The following is a 20,035-nucleotide window of genomic DNA, read 5'->3' on the forward strand; positions in this document are numbered from 1 at the left end:
AACTATACAGGTATAATCGAATGTAGTAAATTAATAGCGAATTAGATATTCATTGTTTACTTATTTAGGTATAATATTGTTTTCACTCAATTTTGAAAAAATGTGAAAATTTTGAATTATCCACGTCCGTCTGTCCGTCCGTCTGTCTGTCTGTGAACACAACTCCTCCGTCATTATACCTACTAGGTAGAATGACAAATGAGGTGTCAAATGAAAGCTTATAATTTAAGGATGGTACTAAAGGTGAGAAATTTGACCTAGGCTGTCTGTCCGTCTGTCCGTCCGACCGCGAATATAATTCCCTCGTCATTAAACCAGGTAGAATGAAAAATGAGGTGTCAAATGAAAGCTTATAATCCAAGGATGGTACTAAAGGTGAGAAATTTGACCTAGGACTTCCAATTTTAAAAATTCGACCAGAAGTACTGTTTCAAAGTGACCGAAATAGTACAAGCGGTATATTATTCGACGCACCTTCGCAAGACGAGAACAAATATATAGTTTCGGTTTCATGACTGTCTATCTGGCTGTCTGTCCGTCCGCAAATACAACTCCTCCGTTATTATTACAGATAGAATGACAAATGAGGTGTCGAATGAAAGCATATAACACAAGGATGGTACTAAAGATGAGAAATTTGACATCGGGCTTCCGGTTTTAGAGTTGCCAATGACTTTACAGCAGTAAAATCGTATCAATCGACGCAAATTTACACGAACAGTTCAAATATCGACTTCCAGTTCTACTTTCGATTACTTTGGGTGTAAACCTAGGACTTACGAAGTCCAATTACATGTTTTTTTTTGAGTAGGGTTTTAAAAACTTTCTTTTATTTAAAACCTTATAAGTATTTATTTTGAACACCTACATACAATGAGTCAGTTTCATAGTTACCCTGCAATTTTACTGCAGAGATTTGGATCGTAGGTTGCAAACACTCTTTTAAGACTACTACATATGGCAATAATCCACTAGATCTCTACAAGCTGATACAGGGATCCAGAAAGAGTATTATAAATCTAACTTTAGTGTGGTACCTGGCTTATTTCTGTTCAACAGCATCATCATCATCTTGCCTTCTCTTCTGCGTCCAAATTTGAACATAGATCTTCCCTAATTTCTTCCAGTACTGTCGGTATTGAGCTTCCTTGATTATTTCATTCATAGGAGATTCTGACCGATAGTAAGCTACATAAATCTAAATTAAATCGATTATTTTTTAATGATTTTAACTTCCAATCGTATAGTAAGATATTTGATCACGTATTTAATTCTGTCCAATCAGATAAAAATTATACTGAGAATTATCTACTGTAGAAAATTACCGATAGAATTTTTTTAAGTAGATTGTTTCTGTTTAATGGCAATTAGTTTCCTAGTTTTGACAACTGTCACATCTAAGAAAATATCCATAATATACGTATTAAAAAATAATCATACGAATATCACACGACAGTAAAAATAAATAAGAAAATAATGCTTCATTCTTACTCAAATTTGTTGTCATTGGGCAATAGCCACTCGAGCCCTGCGGGCTCTCGTCTATTGCCAGACAACAAATTTTCGAAAAACTGTCGCATTATTTTCAATTTATTCTCACTCTCTTGTGATATTATACCCGATAATTTTTGATAATTTCCCGTCGTCAAGTATATTACGCCAGATGCCCTTCGTTGCTACGAAAAAATACGTTCAGTAACATTAATGATAATTAATGTTTTAAAAATTATAAAAGTGATGACTTTCAACCGTCAAATTAATATTTGTAACAACTGTGTGTTTAATTGTACTAATTTGTACTTACATAAATAAATTACAATAAAATTTTGGTTTTGAACAGTTTTATTCATGAAATAATCCCAACAAATTGCACTCGATCTCTAAAATTAATATAGAATTTTAGAGCTCTTGTGCAATTACTACTGATAATTTCCCACCTCTACTAGTTTCATCTCTTTTTATTGCACAGCGTGATATATTTTCCGTCTTTTGCATTATTTTGCCAGTTCTTAGTGCACTCATCACTCTATACAAACTAATTTAGAAGTTGATGTAGACATATGTTTAAATGGTTACCGAAAGGGATACGTAACTTATAGGATATATAAGGGATATATACTTCGTCTAATATACTTACTGTTGCACGTCATCAGCGTCATAGCCAGTGATGTCTCATAATACCAACACGAAATATTTAAGCGGTAGGTGTGTTCTTTTTTAAAATCATTTTGCCAAGTACACTGGAATTACAGCCATTAGAAATATTTTATTAAATACGCGTAGAAATAATATTTGAAGATTTCTATTAATGTTAACTTAAAGAAATACACAATGTTTCATCTAATTTGTATAAATAGATTATAAAGCGTTTTTATGAAGCACATTTGTTTGGGACACACTGTAACTACTGTAATCGAACGAAAGTGATATTTTGGCATAAATTGGTAAACGTAAGATTAAAACTTATTTCTTGTTTTCTATTTCTGAAGTTTTTATTTATTTACTTTGAATATTAATTTGTTTTGTTGTATAATCCACTTCCGCAAAAATTATGTGATATATTTGATTTAAAATGAATTCAAGAATTTTTTGTAATTGGGCAACAATGTCAACTTATATCTCTGACTTAGATAATGACGTGCAACGGTAACTATATTAGACTGACTGTATCAGTAAAATTTGTTATAAAGGATGCAAAACAACATCGAAAAGTGTTCTGGAAGACAAGTAACATTCGTGTACAAAAATGTATGTGGCCTGGTGCCAGAATCCATGGATTAGGTACTGCGCATTACGACGCGCATCGCTTAATAACTTTGTTATTTTGCTATTGGTCGTTTGGCTTGAGAATTGCCCCCACCACTCTGTGAGTACGAACTCAAAGCTATAAATAAAGGTCATTTTCAATTCAAACCATCGACATCAATTCCTGATTATATCTTGATCATTGCATACCTTGCTCAGGTGCTCCCATGCTGGGAATCTCATTCTTTGTTACTGCAGAATTCTGCTTCCGCTTATCTTAACCATAGATATGATCTTAACTCCGCAGCTGGTGCTATTTGTTGTAACTTATTTCCTGCGTTGTTATTCAACTCATTTTAGACGAGCAAATACACCATCATATTACAAAAACAAAGGATGAACGTTTTTATCAAGATCACCTACATACAAAGAATACAATACTATATGGAAATAGAGAACACTGGGATTGACTGACCGTATTGGTCAATTTCAAAGCTTAGACCTCCGTCATGCTCCCTTTGTGGTGACATGTAAAATATTTGTATGCATGACAAAGACGGAAAACTGAACGTACTTCGTGAAGTAGTAGTTGCAATCTACTAGACATAATATATGTGTAGCTATATGCAACGACACATAAATTAGCACATGTTTCCACATATAAATAAAAAAAATCAAACACAATATAATACGTATGTTCTGCTTCGTTAGTTCCGATCTAGATATTAATATTTACATATACCACTGATATCGTGCATAATTTATTTATCGAATAAATAATTTTGGGTCCCACTAAGCGTGACTGACTTGGCACATTTGTTCTTGTAAATCATTGTTCTAAAAAGTCTTCAAGGATATGGATATTGTAGAATAAATATTCCCGTTTACTATTATACAGAGTATAACAAAAATGGGAGTCATAAATTAAATCTCATATTCTGGAACCAAAAAAAGGTTCGATTGAACCTAACTTACCTTAGTACAAATGTACACATAAAAAAGTTACAGACCTTTGAAGTTACAAATCGAAAATCGATTTTTTAATATATTGATTTGTGCACCCCATAAAAATTTTAGCGCAGTTTTGTTCCCTTGCCCCCCCCCCTATTAGTTAAACACAACGTTTTTAGAACTTTTTTGCCTCTTGGTACTTTCTCGATAAGGCAGTTTTTATCGAGATATTTTGAACAATTGTAAATCTACCACATATTTGTAAATGGTTAAGTAATATTTTTGCCAGGTCTCTATAATATTACTTAACCATTTACAATTATGTGGTGGATTTTACAAATATTCAAAACATCGCAATAAAAACTGGCTTTTCGAAAAAGTACTAAGGGACAAAAACGTTTTAAAAACATTGTGTTTAAGTAATGCTACTACAATAATAATTTAAGAGCGTAGTTCCAAAATTTCGCACCAATGCTGTTTAAATGTATTAATTTTTTCGAATCCTGAGAAAACTCATAAGTATTTTTGAAAAATTTAAACGCAGAATGAAAGATTACATTATTACCTAGGGTCTAAAGTCACTAAAAACTTCTCTAATGTTTATGTTAATAAGTTACAGGGGCAAAAAAGAAGTGAAAATTTAGGGTCATTTTTAATTTCAAATATCTCATTCAAAAGGAACGTTTTGTTTATTCTAAGGGACTTTCGGTTCTCGGTAATAATGTGATCTTTCATTCTGAGTTAAAATTATTCAAAATTATGTATTAGTTATCCCATTATTCGAAAAAAATTATTGCATTTAAAAAGCATTGGTTCGAAATTTTGCGCCTACGCTCTTTGGAACGCACACAAATATTTGGGAAGTCTCACATTTTTTTTAAGATGTACCATAAGAAAGCCATATGCCCGTTTTCAATACAAAATCTCTAACAGGTCTCGATGTTTTGGAAAAAATCAATTTTCATTTTAACTTTTGTAACTTCAAAGGGCTGTAACTTTTTCGTATACAAATGTGCACAATCTGCACGAAGGTAAGTTAGGTTCAATCGAACTATTTTTGATCTCAGAATATGTGATTTAATTTATGATCTACCTTTTTGTTACATACTGTATATTTCAAGCTCTGCATATCTTTTAATAGGTTAGAACATTGAGTAATCGCATTTTAAGAAATTTATGAAATTGATTGTACAATCCATAAAAAATAAATACTATGTTTTAACAATAGCCAATAAAAAATTATTGTTTATGAGGTTAATTATAACTTTTGTTTAAAATGAAAGTCTATACTTTAATATTTTTTAAATGTTCAAGAAAATCAAGGTTATTCTGGTAAACGAAAGCAGTAAAACAACGATTTCATAAATCCAAAATATTCCATGCGTTAAAATTTTATCAATCTACATACATTACAACCATAAAAGACATGTTTGGAAACTTCATCATCATTCTCTTTGCCTTATCCCTATGCGGGGTCGGCTTCCCTAATTGCATTTCTCCATACAATTCTATCTTGGGTCATATCAATGTTAATGTACCCCTTTACCAACATGTCCTGCCTAATCGTCTCCCCCCAGGTCTTCTTTGGTCTTCCTCTCCTACTCCTTCCAGGAATCTGCACTTCAGCAATTCTTCGTATTGGGCGATTAGCGTCTCGACGTTGAACATGACCAAACCATCTCAACCTATGCTCTCTCATTTTGGCATCAATTGGTGCCACACCTAGAGTTCCCCTAATATACTCATTTTTAATTTTATCCTTTTTTGTCACTCCACTCATCCATCTAAGCATTCTCATTTCCCCCACATGCATAAATGTTTGGAAACTTCATAAAATCCAAATATTTAATTATTTAAATCTATGGTGCAAATAGATATACAACTTTTGCTTGCCGAAAATCTTTCTTCAAATAGCTCTCAATATCCATTTTTTCATTTTATTTTCTTTACGAGGAACCTTGGTTCCAAGCAGAAAGTATTTCAAAGCTACGACATCAGCAATCACAGAAAAGGTTTATTAGTAAAATTATTGATTTTGATTATTGAAAGACAAACTTTTGGTTGCAAAAAAAATAAAATAAAGGAATAAAACAAAGAAAGTCCCAGTCCAAAAGATAGAAGTGGATTTGGAAAAACAAACTTATAGGAATGCAAGAGCTTATCGGGGTGATCACAACATCACAGAATAGAATAGCAACAGAAGCAGAGCAAATCAACATAATAAGATCAATATGGAAGAATGCTTTATCTGATAAATCAATATAGGTTAGAATCCAAAACACTTGGAACGACCATAACGAACTGGAAAGGTTGTGAAAATTATAGATGAATTTTTATTTTATATAATTTTTATATAAATAACTTCACTTCTCAGTCGGCTGAGAATTAAGAAAGAAAAGTGCTCACAATAAATTAGATGGAGATTTTCAACAACTTGTGGGCCTTCTTTACTGCCAAATTCCTTATGACGAAGGCTGGAGTCCAAGGAATTTGCTGGTGTAGCGAGGAGTACGGGTATTAATTTGAGAAGAAATTGGCTTTTTACACCACTCAAATATTGAACCTTATAAAAACGACGGAGCGACAAAGAATAAAGTAAAGTGTAAAAGTTAAAAATGAAAAAATATGTAGGATATAGGTAATATTAATAAGTACATGCATTTCCCTTACCAAATTAAGATTTGGTAATGTTGCAACTTCTTCAGCGTAGGGTGAGAATGGATGTTCACAACTCAATTTCTAATGGGAAAGTGAATAGATTAGAAAAATTATGCGTTTTTTAGGAAAATATTTAAACAGAAAGAGACCGTATGTGGTCCCAGTGGTCTTTGGGAATATTTTTAAACGGACGTAACGGAACTGAAATTTACTCAACTAACGACATATTTTCGGCACTTTATTTGAGGGATTATTTACTATATTTTACAAACAAAAAACCAATAACAATTTTAGTCAAAACAGCGGAGTGGGTAGTTTTAACGAGGAAATATGACAGCTCCCAAGCGGTAGATTTAAAAAAAAAAGTTTATTACGGGTGTTACAGAAAGTACTGAAAGACCTAATAGGCCAGGAACCGAAGCTTTTCACCTCGCAAATTTTACAGAATGGATTGATTTGCTTGAAAATTTGAGAATAAGGAGTGGATAGTCCACGGATCAAAATCTATATGATTCCGAAATGCGCTTTTACCATGGGGTTGGTTGCCACCCCATCTCGGGGGGTGGGAATTTTTTATTATATTTTGACCACAAAAGTTGATAAAAACGTTCATTCTAAGCAAAACAGGTTCTATACATTTTTTTGATAAAATTAATAGTTTTCGATTTATTCGCTACCGAAAGTGATAGATAGAAAAATCAATGATACACTCATTTATAATTCACTCAATTTTTGCCGTAAAAATTTTTTTTTCAAACCAAGTTCTTGGGAATTAAATAACCTACAATTTTATATTGAAACATTTTTTCCTCTCTCTGATGCTAATCTTCCTATTCTGAAGAAAATGGCATTTTTTACCAAACTACAAAAATTCGTTATTCGCTTTTAACTACAGTTTTTTCAAAACTAATCATTCTAGGCCAGTCAAACTTCTAGAATCTATTAATAATACATAAATAAATCAGAATGAATAAGGCCAATGACTGAAAACACCGCTAACTTACATTATTATGCTTCCAATTGGATTTTTTCCTTTTTTTTTCAAAAAAAATATATTGATTTTTTAACCGTAACTTTTTTATTTTTTATCTAGAATCTTTGTTAAAAAATAATTTTGTAGGTTTTATTAGATCTATAGGACTGTTAATATTATATCATTTTAAAATCCTCAGTCGCAAAAAGAGGTGACTTTGAAAGGGTTGGTAAAAGTGATTCTTGCATGTTATTACAAGTTTTAATTGTCAATAGCTCACTCACTTTTCGCCGTAAAAAAATTTTTGCAAACCAGGTTTTTGGGAATTAAATTTCATATTTAAACATTTTTTTGTATCTCTGATGCTAATATTACTATTTTGAAGAAAAGGCCATTTGTTCCAAACTACAAAAATTCGTTATTCGCTTTTAACGCCATTTTTTTTAAAACTAATCACTCTGAGCTGGTCAAACTTCTAGAACCTATTAATAATACATAAATAAAAAAGACCAAATAAGGTTAATGACTAATTTTAATTAGGGTGGTGATTAAGGGGTTGCTTGGGATCACTTTTTCGCAGAAAAAAATGGGGACTGACTAGAGACTTTTTTATTTTTGGAGATAGATATTTTTAAGTATTTTAAATTAAAAGAAAAAGACTAAGTTTTCACTCTAATGGCATACAACATATCCCACCAGAATGAAAACAATGGGAACCTTCTCTGGTTACACCTCCGAGGCTTCTACAATTTGCAAGCCATACGGATGCTGAGACTAAGGAAGATGAGGGAATTCTACAATTTACAATTCACGTCACATCTGCTCAGCGCGGTAAAGTTCCAACGAGACTGGTTCCCTTCATACTCCACACAGAGTAAATGTAACTCAAAAATGAATAACCATTTTCAATTTCGTTGCAAAACGAAAATACAGCCGAACCATATTCCAGTCCAATCAGAGAGTGCTGCAAGCACCTCTACCGGTTTCGAAACTTATTAGTCCAGTCTCGTTGGAACTTTACCGCGCTGAGCAGATGTGACGTGAATTGTAAATTGTACAATTCCCTCATCTTCCTTAGTCTCAGCATCCGTATGGCTTGCAAATTGTAGAAGCCTCGGAGGTGTAACCAGAGAAGGTTCCCATTGTTTTCATTCTGGTGGGATATGTTGTATGCCATTAGAGTGAAAACTTTGTCTTTTGCTAGCAGTTGCCGCTAGGGCATCTATGCCATTTCGTTCGTTGCAATTCGGGACTGCACGCTGGGTTTGTTTTGGTTGGATCAGGGAGAGCAGCATATGTGCCTCCTGATGAGAGACTAATAAGTTTCGAAACCGGTAGAGGTGCTTGCAGCACTCTCTGATTGGACTGGGATATGGTTCGGCTGTATTTTCGTTTTGCAACAAAATTGAAAATGGTTATTCATTTTTGATTTACATTTACTCTGTGTGGAGTATGAAGGGTACCAGTCTCGTTGGAACTTTACCGCGCTGAGCAGATGTGACGTGAATTGTAAATTGTAGAATTCCCTCATCTTCCTTAGTCTCAGCATCCGTATGGCTTGCAAATTGTAGAAGCCTCGGAGGTGTAACCAGAGAAGGTTCCCATTGTTTTCATTCTGGTGGGATATGTTGTATGCCATTAGAGTGAAAACTTAGTCTTTTGCTAGCAGTTGCCGCTAGGGCATCTATGCCATTTCGTTCGTTGCAATTCGGGACTGCACGCTGGGTTTGTTTTGGTTGGATCAGGGAGAGCAGCATATGTGCCTCCTGATGAGAGACTAATAAGTTTCGAAACCGGTAGAGGTGCTTGCAGCACTCTCTGATTGGACTGGAATATGGTTCGGCTGTATTTTCGTTTTGCAACGAAATTGAAAATGGTTATTCATTTTTGATTTACATTTACTCTGTGTGGAGTATGAAGGGAACCAGTCTCGTTGGAACTTTACCGCGCTGAGCAGATGTGACGTGAATTGTAAATTGTAGAATTCCCTCATCTTCCTTAGTCTCAGCATCCGTATGGCTTGCAAATTGTAGAAGCCTCGGAGGTGTAACCAGAGAAGGTTCCCATTGTTTTCATTCTGGTGGGATATGTTGTATGCCATTAGAGTGAAAACTTAGTCTTTTGCTAGCAGTTGCCGCTAGGGCATCTATGCCATTTCGTTCGTTGCAATTCGGGACTGCACGCTGGGTTTGTTTTGGTTGGATCAGGGAGAGCAGCATATGTGCCTCCTGATGAGAGACTAATTAGTTTCGAAACCGGTAGAGGTGCTTGCAGCACTCTCTGATTGGACTGGAATATGGTTCGGCTGTATTTTCGTTTTGCAACGAAATTGAAAATGGTTATTCATTTTTATTTTAAATTAGTTTGAACAAGTTGTCCTCAAAAAATGCATAGTTTTCCCGTCTTTTGACTTTTAAACTACAATATTTAGCATTTGACGAAGAAGAGCCAACATATAATAAAGTATAGCTCGATTACTATTGGTCTTAAAAAAAATTTTAAAAAACGGTTTTGTTTATTTTTTCAAAAGGTACATTTTTGTTAAGTAAAGTTGTTTTGATAAAACGAAAACTTTTGGAGTTATTAGCAGAAAACTTATTAAAAACATTGATTTTTTCGATATAAAACTAACACTTTCGATAGCGAATAAATCGAAAACTATTAATTTTATCAAAAAAATGTATAGAACCTGTTTTGCTTAGAATGAACGTTTTTATCAACTTTTGCGGTCAAAATATAATAAAAAATTTCCACCCCCGAGATGGGGTGGCAACCACCCCTATGGTAAAAGCGCCTTTCGGCATGATATAGATTTTGATCCTTGGACCCACTACTTATTCTCAAATTTTCAAGCAAATCGATCTATTCTGTAAAAATTGCGAAGTTTTGTCCTATTTTAAGCTTTATTACTTGGACTATAACTGTAGGTCAAAATAGATAAAGGGTGGTCGATAAAGAACAGAAAATATTTACAGAAATTAAAATCTAACAACTGTCGGTTTGACACGTTGAAATATGACCATCAAAAAAAACAATTATGTTATGTAAACGTTAAAAAATAATTTTCTTTATTGTAGAGTCCTTTAATCTACTTAAATTAATAACAAAACAAAAAGCATTTTTTCGGGTAGTGGATGTAGATCCCATCAAGTTGCAACACAATAAATACCCACAGAAGCAATTATTTGTATTAGATTTGGAATGTGAAAATTTTAAGAAGCTTCTAGAAGCGGTAAGTTTAAACATTTCTGTTAACCATTAAAAACAGTGGTAATTTTATACAATTTTCATGTGTAGGTATCTATGTATAGTGTAAAATTTAATAATAGCGTCAAATGATCCAAAATTGGTTTAATAGCAGGGCACACCAAATGATCAAAATCACCACAGGACAAGGAGAGGTTAGTATTTGGGTTGGTAGTATTTAGTTACTAAATCCCCAAGGAAAAGAAAAAAATTTCCTGTAGTTGGTTGTATACCATCAATCACAAAAATTGGAAAAATTCTTTGTAAAAGGTTTAAAATTTTTATTAAAAATCCCTTTAAGGGCTACATCACAACAAAACGTTTTCGATTTTATAAAAAATCATCATCAGTGTTAGACAGATTGGATGCCAGCTGAGCCACCAAAGAAATATTCGGATAAAAACCTTTTAAATATCATATGGAAGCATTAAAGGTGCATACTTAAATAAAAGGCCTTAGGATGAATACATGGCAACAAGAATAATGCCCTTAGGTAAGGTATTGAATTTCCCAACACGTGGGGTGCAAATTGAGTTGTTTACATTCCAATGACTTAATGGCAACTCAATTGCCATTTGATATCAAGCATGCCTCGACGCATAAATGCAGTCATAAGAAGTAGAGGAGGGCCTACACGGTATTAGTGTTGACCCAGATGCATTTTATTGTGTTACTTTACTGATTTTTTTTTCTTTTTGCAATTTGGAGTTATGCTAGCTTATTTACGCATTTCCGGCAAAATCAAATTCTTAAAGAAACAATAAGGCAAATTAAGGTCATGATAAAGTCATGTTAGACTTATTTGTAGGTGTTTATTATTGTAGGATTGTAAATAGTTTACCTTATATTTTAAATTCCCCTGTATATCATTTTTCTTAATTATTAGTACGAGAACGGGATAAGGGTCTCACATATGGACGTTGGCACAGATGTGCAGAACGAATTGGGGATTACGGCGACGGTAGTGGACTACTTTTAACTTTATAGTTTTAGTTTATTGGAAAAAGACGGCGGCGGGTCGGTACGTACTTTGAACCAATTTTAATTGGGTTCTTTCACAGGAAAAAAGAGATTAGCCTAAGAGGGTTGGTTTTAGCGTAGGGAACTAGAACGAATACAGGCAGTCGATTATAACATCACAGATAATACTTAGAAAAGGCGAATTAAGACGGGTATTATATTGATTAGACGCAAATTATCTATAAATACATTTCGTTTTTTGTAAGAATAAGAACACGTAAGATTTTGGTCGCAATTACACACTTTTACATTTCGTCAATTTAATAGTATCAATAATTTAGTTATCTATTTTATTAATTAAAACTGTTAAACATGAAACGGACTTTTATTACCATTGTCTTTAAAGAAAACCTAAATTATTATTTCAATGTAACTTAGTTTTATTTTGTGTTCATATTGTAAATATTTAGATTAATTAAAGTGGTGCGTTAATTTTGTCCAGGAGTTTATATTGTACGGGATGCAGCCAGAAAGCAGTTTCTTAACGAAAAGTCTTGGATTTAAAATATTGTTTATTACTTTTATTTCAGTTATCTTAATTGTAGTAAACTTTTGTATCTAAGGCTTTTCGTCTTTCTCGTTTTACGAGAGATGTCGCTGATTTGCGTCTCAAAGGTGGAATCATTGCTTCGCGATGTTTTCTCTTAAACAGGCAGGCTGTTGATATTTGGTTTAGAGTTGTGACTGCATTGCTCCAACGAGGACGCATGAGATGCTGAGCAAATCTATAAAAATTTTCTCTAATCTCACAGAAAATGTGTTGGAGATCCTCGTCTCACTAATTAATGATTCCTTCGAAAAAGGTCAATTTCCAGAGTGCCTAAAGACAGCCATTATTATTCCTCTTCATAAGGGTGGCGAAAAATCTAATGCCTGCAACTATAGACCTATTGCCTTACTACCGGTACTCTCCAAAATTATTGAGAGACTCATTAAAACTCGACTTATGTCTTTTATCGTTGATAACAACATTTTATCTCAAAATCAATTCGGCTTTTTAACTAATAAATGTACCACTGATGCCATGTTTTCTGTACTACATGAGGTTTATCAAGCACTAAACAATAATTTTTATACCGCCACTATTTTCTGTGACTATTCCAAAGCTTTTGATTGTGTAAATCACGACATCTTGATTAAAAAACTAAATTTCTATGGAATTAGAGGTATTTCTTTGAATTGGTTCCAATCCTACTTGAATAATAGGAAACAACTAGTTAGAGCAAATGATACTGACTCTAGTCTCAAAAACATTGTATGTGGAGTACCGTAAGGTTCAGTATTGGGTCCCCTTCTGTTACTTATCTTTATAAATGACATCACTAATTTAAAAATCGATAGGAAAATTTTTCTTTTTGCTGATGATACCAGTATCACTTGGAGCAACTCAACTATAGCATCTCTTCATGAAACTATAACTTCGGATCTACTGACGATAAAGACCTGGTCTGACTCTAATTTACTCTCTTTTAATGTAGATAAAACAGTAGCATTATCCTATAAAGCAGCTCTTCAACCTTTGCCTCTTAATAACAGTCAGATAAGTACCGTTGATTCTGTAAAATTTCTTGGTATTTTTTTAGACAGCAACCTCAAATGGTCCCTTCATATCGATTCGTTAAGTAAGAAACTCGCCTCAGCCTGCTTTGCAATAAGATCTGTCTCAAGGGAACTCAATTTAGCATCTTCTAAAATAACATATTTTTCATTATTCGAGTCTCATCTTCGGTATGGTCTTCCTTTTTGGGGTTCTAGTACAGCTGCTCAATTTGATGTTATTTTTAAATTGCAAAAAAGAGCAATAAGGTATTTGTTTTGCCTCAGAAGATCTACGCATTGCAGAAGTTACTTCAGGAATCACGGAATTTTAACACTTCCATCTTTATATATTCTAGAAACGGTTTGTTTAATTCGTAAACACCTTCATGCCTTTCCAGCAAGGCCCAATCATCTTTACTCCACCAGAAATTCAATCTTTGATATTTATTTACCGATCCCATGCACTGAGTTAGTAAAGAAATCTATATTATATTTCGCAAAAAAACTTTACAACCATCTGCCTTTACAACTTAAATCTGCAACATCTTTCCCAAAATTCCGTAAACTGACAAAAGCCTATCTATCTGAAAGACCATATTATTCAATACAAGAATTTCTTAATGAATAACTAAGAAAATTGGGTTTCATACGCAGTAGCTTAAACTGTCAATTCCTAATGTTGTATTTTAGTTGTTGTAAGTATGTTCAACTTTCAATTTGCAATGTATATAAATTTTGCAATTAATTGTTTTTGTCTTTGGTTTTATATCTTATTTACTGTATATTGACGATTTATCTAATTTTATTGAATTGTAGTTGTTATTTGTTATTTCTTGTTGATATTATTTTTCTTTTGACTGTATGTAAGCTTTGTCCATAAAATTGTAAAAATTTTCAGTGACAATAAAGCATATTAAAAAAAAAAATGCTGAACTAGCTATCTGGAGATGGTGGTCCAACTCTGGATCAAATAAAAACAGAAACTGCCTTTTCCTTCCTAATCTTACTTATATTGTTTTACCAATAAATCTTAATCTTACTTATATTTTGATTGTTTTCAGGCTAACGACCGTAACTATTTCATGTTTCCATTTAAATGGATACTTTTTCATTCAACTCCTCTAGAAGGTTTACTAGAGAATACGTTACAAAATTTAGATATACTGGTCGACAGTGATGTCACTCTCTGCTATTTTCAAGATACTGAAGCAACATTAACGAAAATTTTTAAGTATCATCATACATTACCACTTCAGAAAGAGAATGCAGGTTTCTGGACTAAAGATGGCTTGGATGATTTTGGTATAGAAAAAAATATTGCAAAAAGAAGAAACGATTTAAAAGGAATTACTCTCAAAGTGTGTATAGTGATTACCCACAATGAAACTTACAAACATTTAACTGACAGAAGGTATGTGTTTATACATTTAAATATTGCTACAATTTGATGTTTAAATTTTTATTATTCCCACTGTGGCTCAGTGGTAATAGAGCTCAGCAGGTCGAATACCAGCTGCGTAGGAAATTTTTCAGTATTAAAAATTAATAAATAGAAATAATTTCGGATACAATTAGCGTATCTTTGTAAAGACAATGCAGTAGACTTTACTAAGTAACAAGACATTTACTCATAACACACAGTACCTACACATTACACTATAATCTAATTGCCAAATCGACTCTACTTTGCCAATGGCTTAGTTTTCGAGGCATTTAAGCTACTTAAACAAAAATTATAACAACAATTTTTTTGTACAAGATTTAACACAAAAACAAAAGTAAGATTTGATAATAAATATTAAGGTTTCTGTTTCCTGTTTCCTGCCATATTTAAACTGTCCAAGTTGCTAAAATTCGAAATCCAGTCATTGCTAACTTGGAGAGATAAGTAAGGTATCTTCAGCACATCTTAAGTTGGGTGTATGCTCTACCAATGAATGGATCGTCCTTTTGATTATTCAGTCACAAGCAATCAGTTTATTTTTGCCTGAAACTAGTCTTTGTTAGTATCTGCGTAAGATTTCAAAGAGCAAGTGAGTACACTTTTCGTGGTTCGTGAGGATTCTAAAAGAGTTGTCCACCACTGTCCACCAGATAGATAAAAACCAACTGTATGGATTTTAGACCTTAGCAGTCAATTAGTGCGATATTTTTACATTCGGTACTCTCTACTGGACCTAAGCTAAGGTTCTTGTGTCAGTATGGGCGTCTCGATATGAGCTATATAGCTATGTTATGTCTTTATATCTAGTTTGTCAATAGTCTGATGACTTAGAAATTAGAAAGAATCATTTTATTTGAACTGTTTTTACTTTACAATTAGCTTAAGACTATTTTAATTTATCTACCCTAATACTAAAAACACAATTAATTTATTTTATGATATATTTACTAGTTGGCAATACAAATATATATTTTAGACTAACTCTCTACCATTTGATATACATTTTATACATGTTTCTGCTTGGATCTCCTAGATTTTATTAGAACTTTCGACTACACTATTGGAGCAGTCGAATTATCTAGTAGGTCATCGGCCGCCGGACACGTGCTTTTCGAGTATTCTCTAGATGGACAGGTAGCTCTGTCGTTAGTATGGGGATTAGTAGCGTAGCGAGCGTAACAGTATGCTCTCGCCAACGCATTTAATTATTTCAAATTTCATGGAACGATGATATCCTTTGAGGCAGATAATAAGTTGAATTTAAATTTATTGTGCAACGAATTTTTCCCAGATATTGGTTTGTTTGCAAGGTGTTTTCTGAGAAAGAGAAAAATAGAGATGTTTAATGTTACCTCTAAGTATATTTCGAATATGTTAATCATCCTAATAACCTTTCACAAAAATATCTTAACTACAATTATTATTATTCAGTCAATTTATTTTGGTATTGTTAATTTTGTTTGACCTACCTACTAGGTACTGTACGAGTAATTTATTTTACACTAATAAGTCAATTTTGCTGTGGTCAGAATTACATAAAATTTACTTTTCAGGTATAAACATGTAGACTCCATTACTAAAGTTAACTATTTTTTATTGGAACATGTAGCAGATTTTATAAATGCAAAACTAAATTTATCCTTTGAGGATACTTGGGGATACAAAGTTAATAATTCTGATTATTCTGGAATGATGGGTCATCTTTTAAGAAAGGAAGTCGATATTGGAGGTAGTATAACATAAAATTTTAAGTACGCAAATAATTAGGAAAAGGGTATGTATTTACGTATAAAGCAATAGAGGTGTATCCAAAAAAAAACAAGTAGGAAAAAAGTAAATACGATTAAATTAAATATTATTTCATAGACCAGAATAAGTAGGAGAAAATAATTTAGTTCAACCACAAATAAGTTCTTTAAACCTTAACTACTGACATGGATGTTTCAGGACTCTGACATACCGTTGCCTATTCTCCCTGTTTTCAATATTTTATCTTATATCACTTTATTTGTATTTTACATCAACTACTAAATGATTATTCACACTGTTGTAGAATAAAGTACTGCTCCAAATAAAATAAACTTTATTATTTAATGAAAATTATCAACGCATGCATAACATTAAAAACCCCAGGCAACCAAATAACGTTTACAAAACGTTGAAAAGGTCATAATTATCACCAAACGACGTCAGTTTATCACGTTTTTTAGACGTCGAAAGTCACGTGAATATGTCCCACCATAACGGACGTCATTTTTATCACGTTTTAGATACGTGATACCAAAAACGTAGTTTTTATGTCGTTTTTTTTAGATTATTTTTTATTTTATGGTTTTAAAAATACACAATAATAATTATTCGTATGGGCATTGTTGGTATTGCAAATATTTATATTTATATATACAGGGTGTCCAGAAACTCTACCGACAAACGAAGACAGGAGATTATTCAGATAATTTTAAGATAATTTAACCCAATTCACTTAGTCCGAAAATGCTTCTTAAGGGAGCTAGAGCTCTTTGAAGATGGCGTCTTGTAATTAGTTTTTCTTAAATACCTCCAGAACGCTTCTATTTAGAAAAACAAAAATTGGTACGCGCATTTATTTTCAAGATATAAATCTAATTCATCCATTGCAAATTTCTAGTACCGATCATAGGCGTCCGTTTTGGGTAGGGCAACGGTTATTTTATCGCATAACTTTTTTATCTTTAACTTTTATGCATTTCTGACACTGGATTATTAAATTGTGAAGTATTCTAGTGCTGAAAGGTACTCTTGTTTTAAATCGGTAAGACACACCGTTTTCTAGAAAAATCGATTTGAAAATTTTTCGCTTTTTTAATTAAAAAAAAAATTTGAAAAAAAAGCTGTTTAGAAAGACGAAAACTGGTACATTTATTTATATTCCAGAGATAAGTCGATTTCATTAATTGCGAATTTCTAGTACTGGTCATAGGCGTCCGTTTTGGGTAGGTCAACAGTTATTTTATAGCATAACTTTTTTGTCTTGAATTTTTGAGCATTTTTGACACTAGATTATTAAATTATGAGGTATTCGAGTACTAAAAGTTACTCTTAATTTATGTTGGTAAAATACTTCGTTTTTTGTTGAAAAGTTCTTTCAATTTTTTTTCAAATTCCAAAAACGAAAAACTTTCAAATCGATTTTCCTGGAAAACGGGGTGTCCTACCGACTTCAGGCAAGAGTACCTTTTAGTACTAGAATACCTGACAATTTAATAATCCGGTATCAAAAATGTGTAAAAGTATGCGATAAAACACCCGTTGCTCTACCCAAAACGGACGCCTATGACCGCTACTAGAAATTTGCAATGGATGGAATCGATTCATCTATGAAAAGTAAATATGCGTACCAATTTTCGTTTTTCTAAATAGAAGCGTTCTGGAGTTATTTAAGAAAAACTAATTTCATGACGCCATCTTCAAAGAGCTCTAGCTCCCTTAAGAAGCATTTTCGGACTAGGTGAATTGGGTTAAATTGTCTTAAAATTATCTGAGGAATCTCCTGTCTTCGTTTGTCGGTAGAGTTTCTGGACACCCTGTATTTAACTGTTTTAAATTTAGCTTATAGGCTAAAAGTAAAACCAAATGAAAGACTTTATAAAAAAATGCATAGAATTACAATGAAATTACAGATACCCTCAATGCAACATTATATAATTTTCACTTTTTATATAGGTATACTTACTGTGTCAAAACTGAAACAACATATAAACTAATAAATACTTTATTAACAAATTATCCAGCATAATATCTTAATTTAACGTAACGCTGTCCATTAAAGCAAAAAGAATCGTGAACAACACATAATAATTAGTTCATTAACAGACAATAAACACCAAAACACCAAAAATCTTATTTTACCACACAAAGCACGTAAACAATAAATGAAGGAGCCATGTCAATATAAGTAGGTACAACCAACGATACAACAATAACATTATAAGCATTAACTCTAAGATCCTCCCATTTTTGTGACGTCAGACTTGGGCTGTCTGAAATGAAAACGTGTTTTAAACGTATTTTAACGTCATTAATCTTACGTATTTAAAATCACCTACAAAAGACGTTTATACGACGTAATGTTCAAACACGTGTATATATTCAACCAAAAATTCAGGTTTCCTCGACGTTATGGACGTCACTTGGTTGCCTGGGACATGATAGAAGTTCTTACAAACTCATTTATAAACTAAATTAGAAAGAAACTTGAGTATTGGTAAAATAATACCCTAAAACAGTTCGATAATAGCCAAATAATATACTGGAATGCTTTTAACTATAGGAAATGTAAACACTGACATTCGGTAAGTGACACTGTAAGAAAACTTTACGTCAACGTAGCTCAAAGACTAAACCATTCTAAAGCGCGTGATACACACGCAATCTTTAAGTACGCGAGTTTAAAGATCGCGGACTTACTCGGCTCGCCGTCGGTGATACACGGCAGACTTAAAGTATGCGGTTTTAAAGATCGCGGTCGCCGTCGGTAGCAAAAAATTTAGAAACTGTCCTATTACTGTTAATTTTGCTGAAATCTAAGTTTTTTAGTAGAGTTTGATTATTTTTTTGATCAGGTTTTGTTAAATAGAAGAATAATAGGCATAAACAAACAAAATATCATAGCTAAGATGGTAATATTTTCATCAGGAGGATAAAACAGCCTATAAATAACTGGGTTTACTCAAAAACAAATAAACAAAATAATTTAGTATAACTTAAAATAACGTTTTACGGTTTTCTCAAAACTTATAAAATGTAACTTGCCTCCTTTCAACAATAAACGATTGAATTTCTAGGCGATTTGTTTAATTAGTGAAAATGTAAGTGTAACTTTAAACGCAATAACATGATGGATCGAGGCTCGTGGCTCGTGGCAGTGATACACGTACGGGTTACGAGTAAGATTTCAAACTTGTTGAATCGACGGCGTACTTACTCGGCGGACTTAAAGTACGCGTACTTGCGGTGATACACGCGCGAAAAAGGTCGCGAGCCATAAGTTCGCGTACTTACTCGCGTGTGTATCACCCCTTTTAAACTGCAGCGGTTGACAGCAGGTAAAATTGCACATACTTGAAGGTAATACACAGATGGTGTTCTAGGAATCTTTTGTAAAACACGTTTTACAACAAAATATATTTTTGGTGCGGTGTAGCATACCGCATCAGTGTTTAAGGGTTAGATGAGCAGTAAACAAGTTGAGATAGCCTTTATGACGTTTACACTCAACTTGAAAATAATGTACATTACCCCACACATCTAGAGACATGCAGTTACTTCCAAAGTTATAATCAACTGTTAAATAAAGAAATCTTGATGATTTCAAATCTGCGATACGACTACCACAGTAATAAGTCGATAACTTTGATGAGGTATAAAACAACAACGCAGAAAAAACAAAAATAATGATGATAGGCAGGGCAAATAATAAT

At 32.9% G+C, this 20,035-nt stretch overlaps 1 protein-coding gene across 1 annotated transcript in view; it reads left to right on the plus strand.

The window, feature by feature from the left end:
* The first annotated feature begins 10,364 nt into the window (after positions 1 to 10,364).
* LOC126880478 (ionotropic receptor 75a-like) overlaps positions 10,365 to 20,035 on the plus strand; it is a 42,651-nt gene continuing 32,980 nt past the window's right edge. Inside the window, exons 1-3 of the mRNA XM_050644338.1 lie at positions 10,365 to 10,559; positions 14,194 to 14,543; positions 16,130 to 16,305. Coding sequence (XP_050500295.1) covers positions 14,215 to 14,543; positions 16,130 to 16,305 — 505 coding nt within the window. The 5' untranslated portion in view covers positions 10,365 to 10,559; positions 14,194 to 14,214. The remainder of the gene's footprint in view (positions 10,560 to 14,193; positions 14,544 to 16,129; positions 16,306 to 20,035) is intronic.

The sequence above is a fragment of the Diabrotica virgifera genome, chromosome 2, assembly GCF_917563875.1.
Source record: "Diabrotica virgifera virgifera chromosome 2, PGI_DIABVI_V3a".
Classification (NCBI taxonomy): Eukaryota; Metazoa; Arthropoda; class Insecta; order Coleoptera; family Chrysomelidae; genus Diabrotica; species Diabrotica virgifera.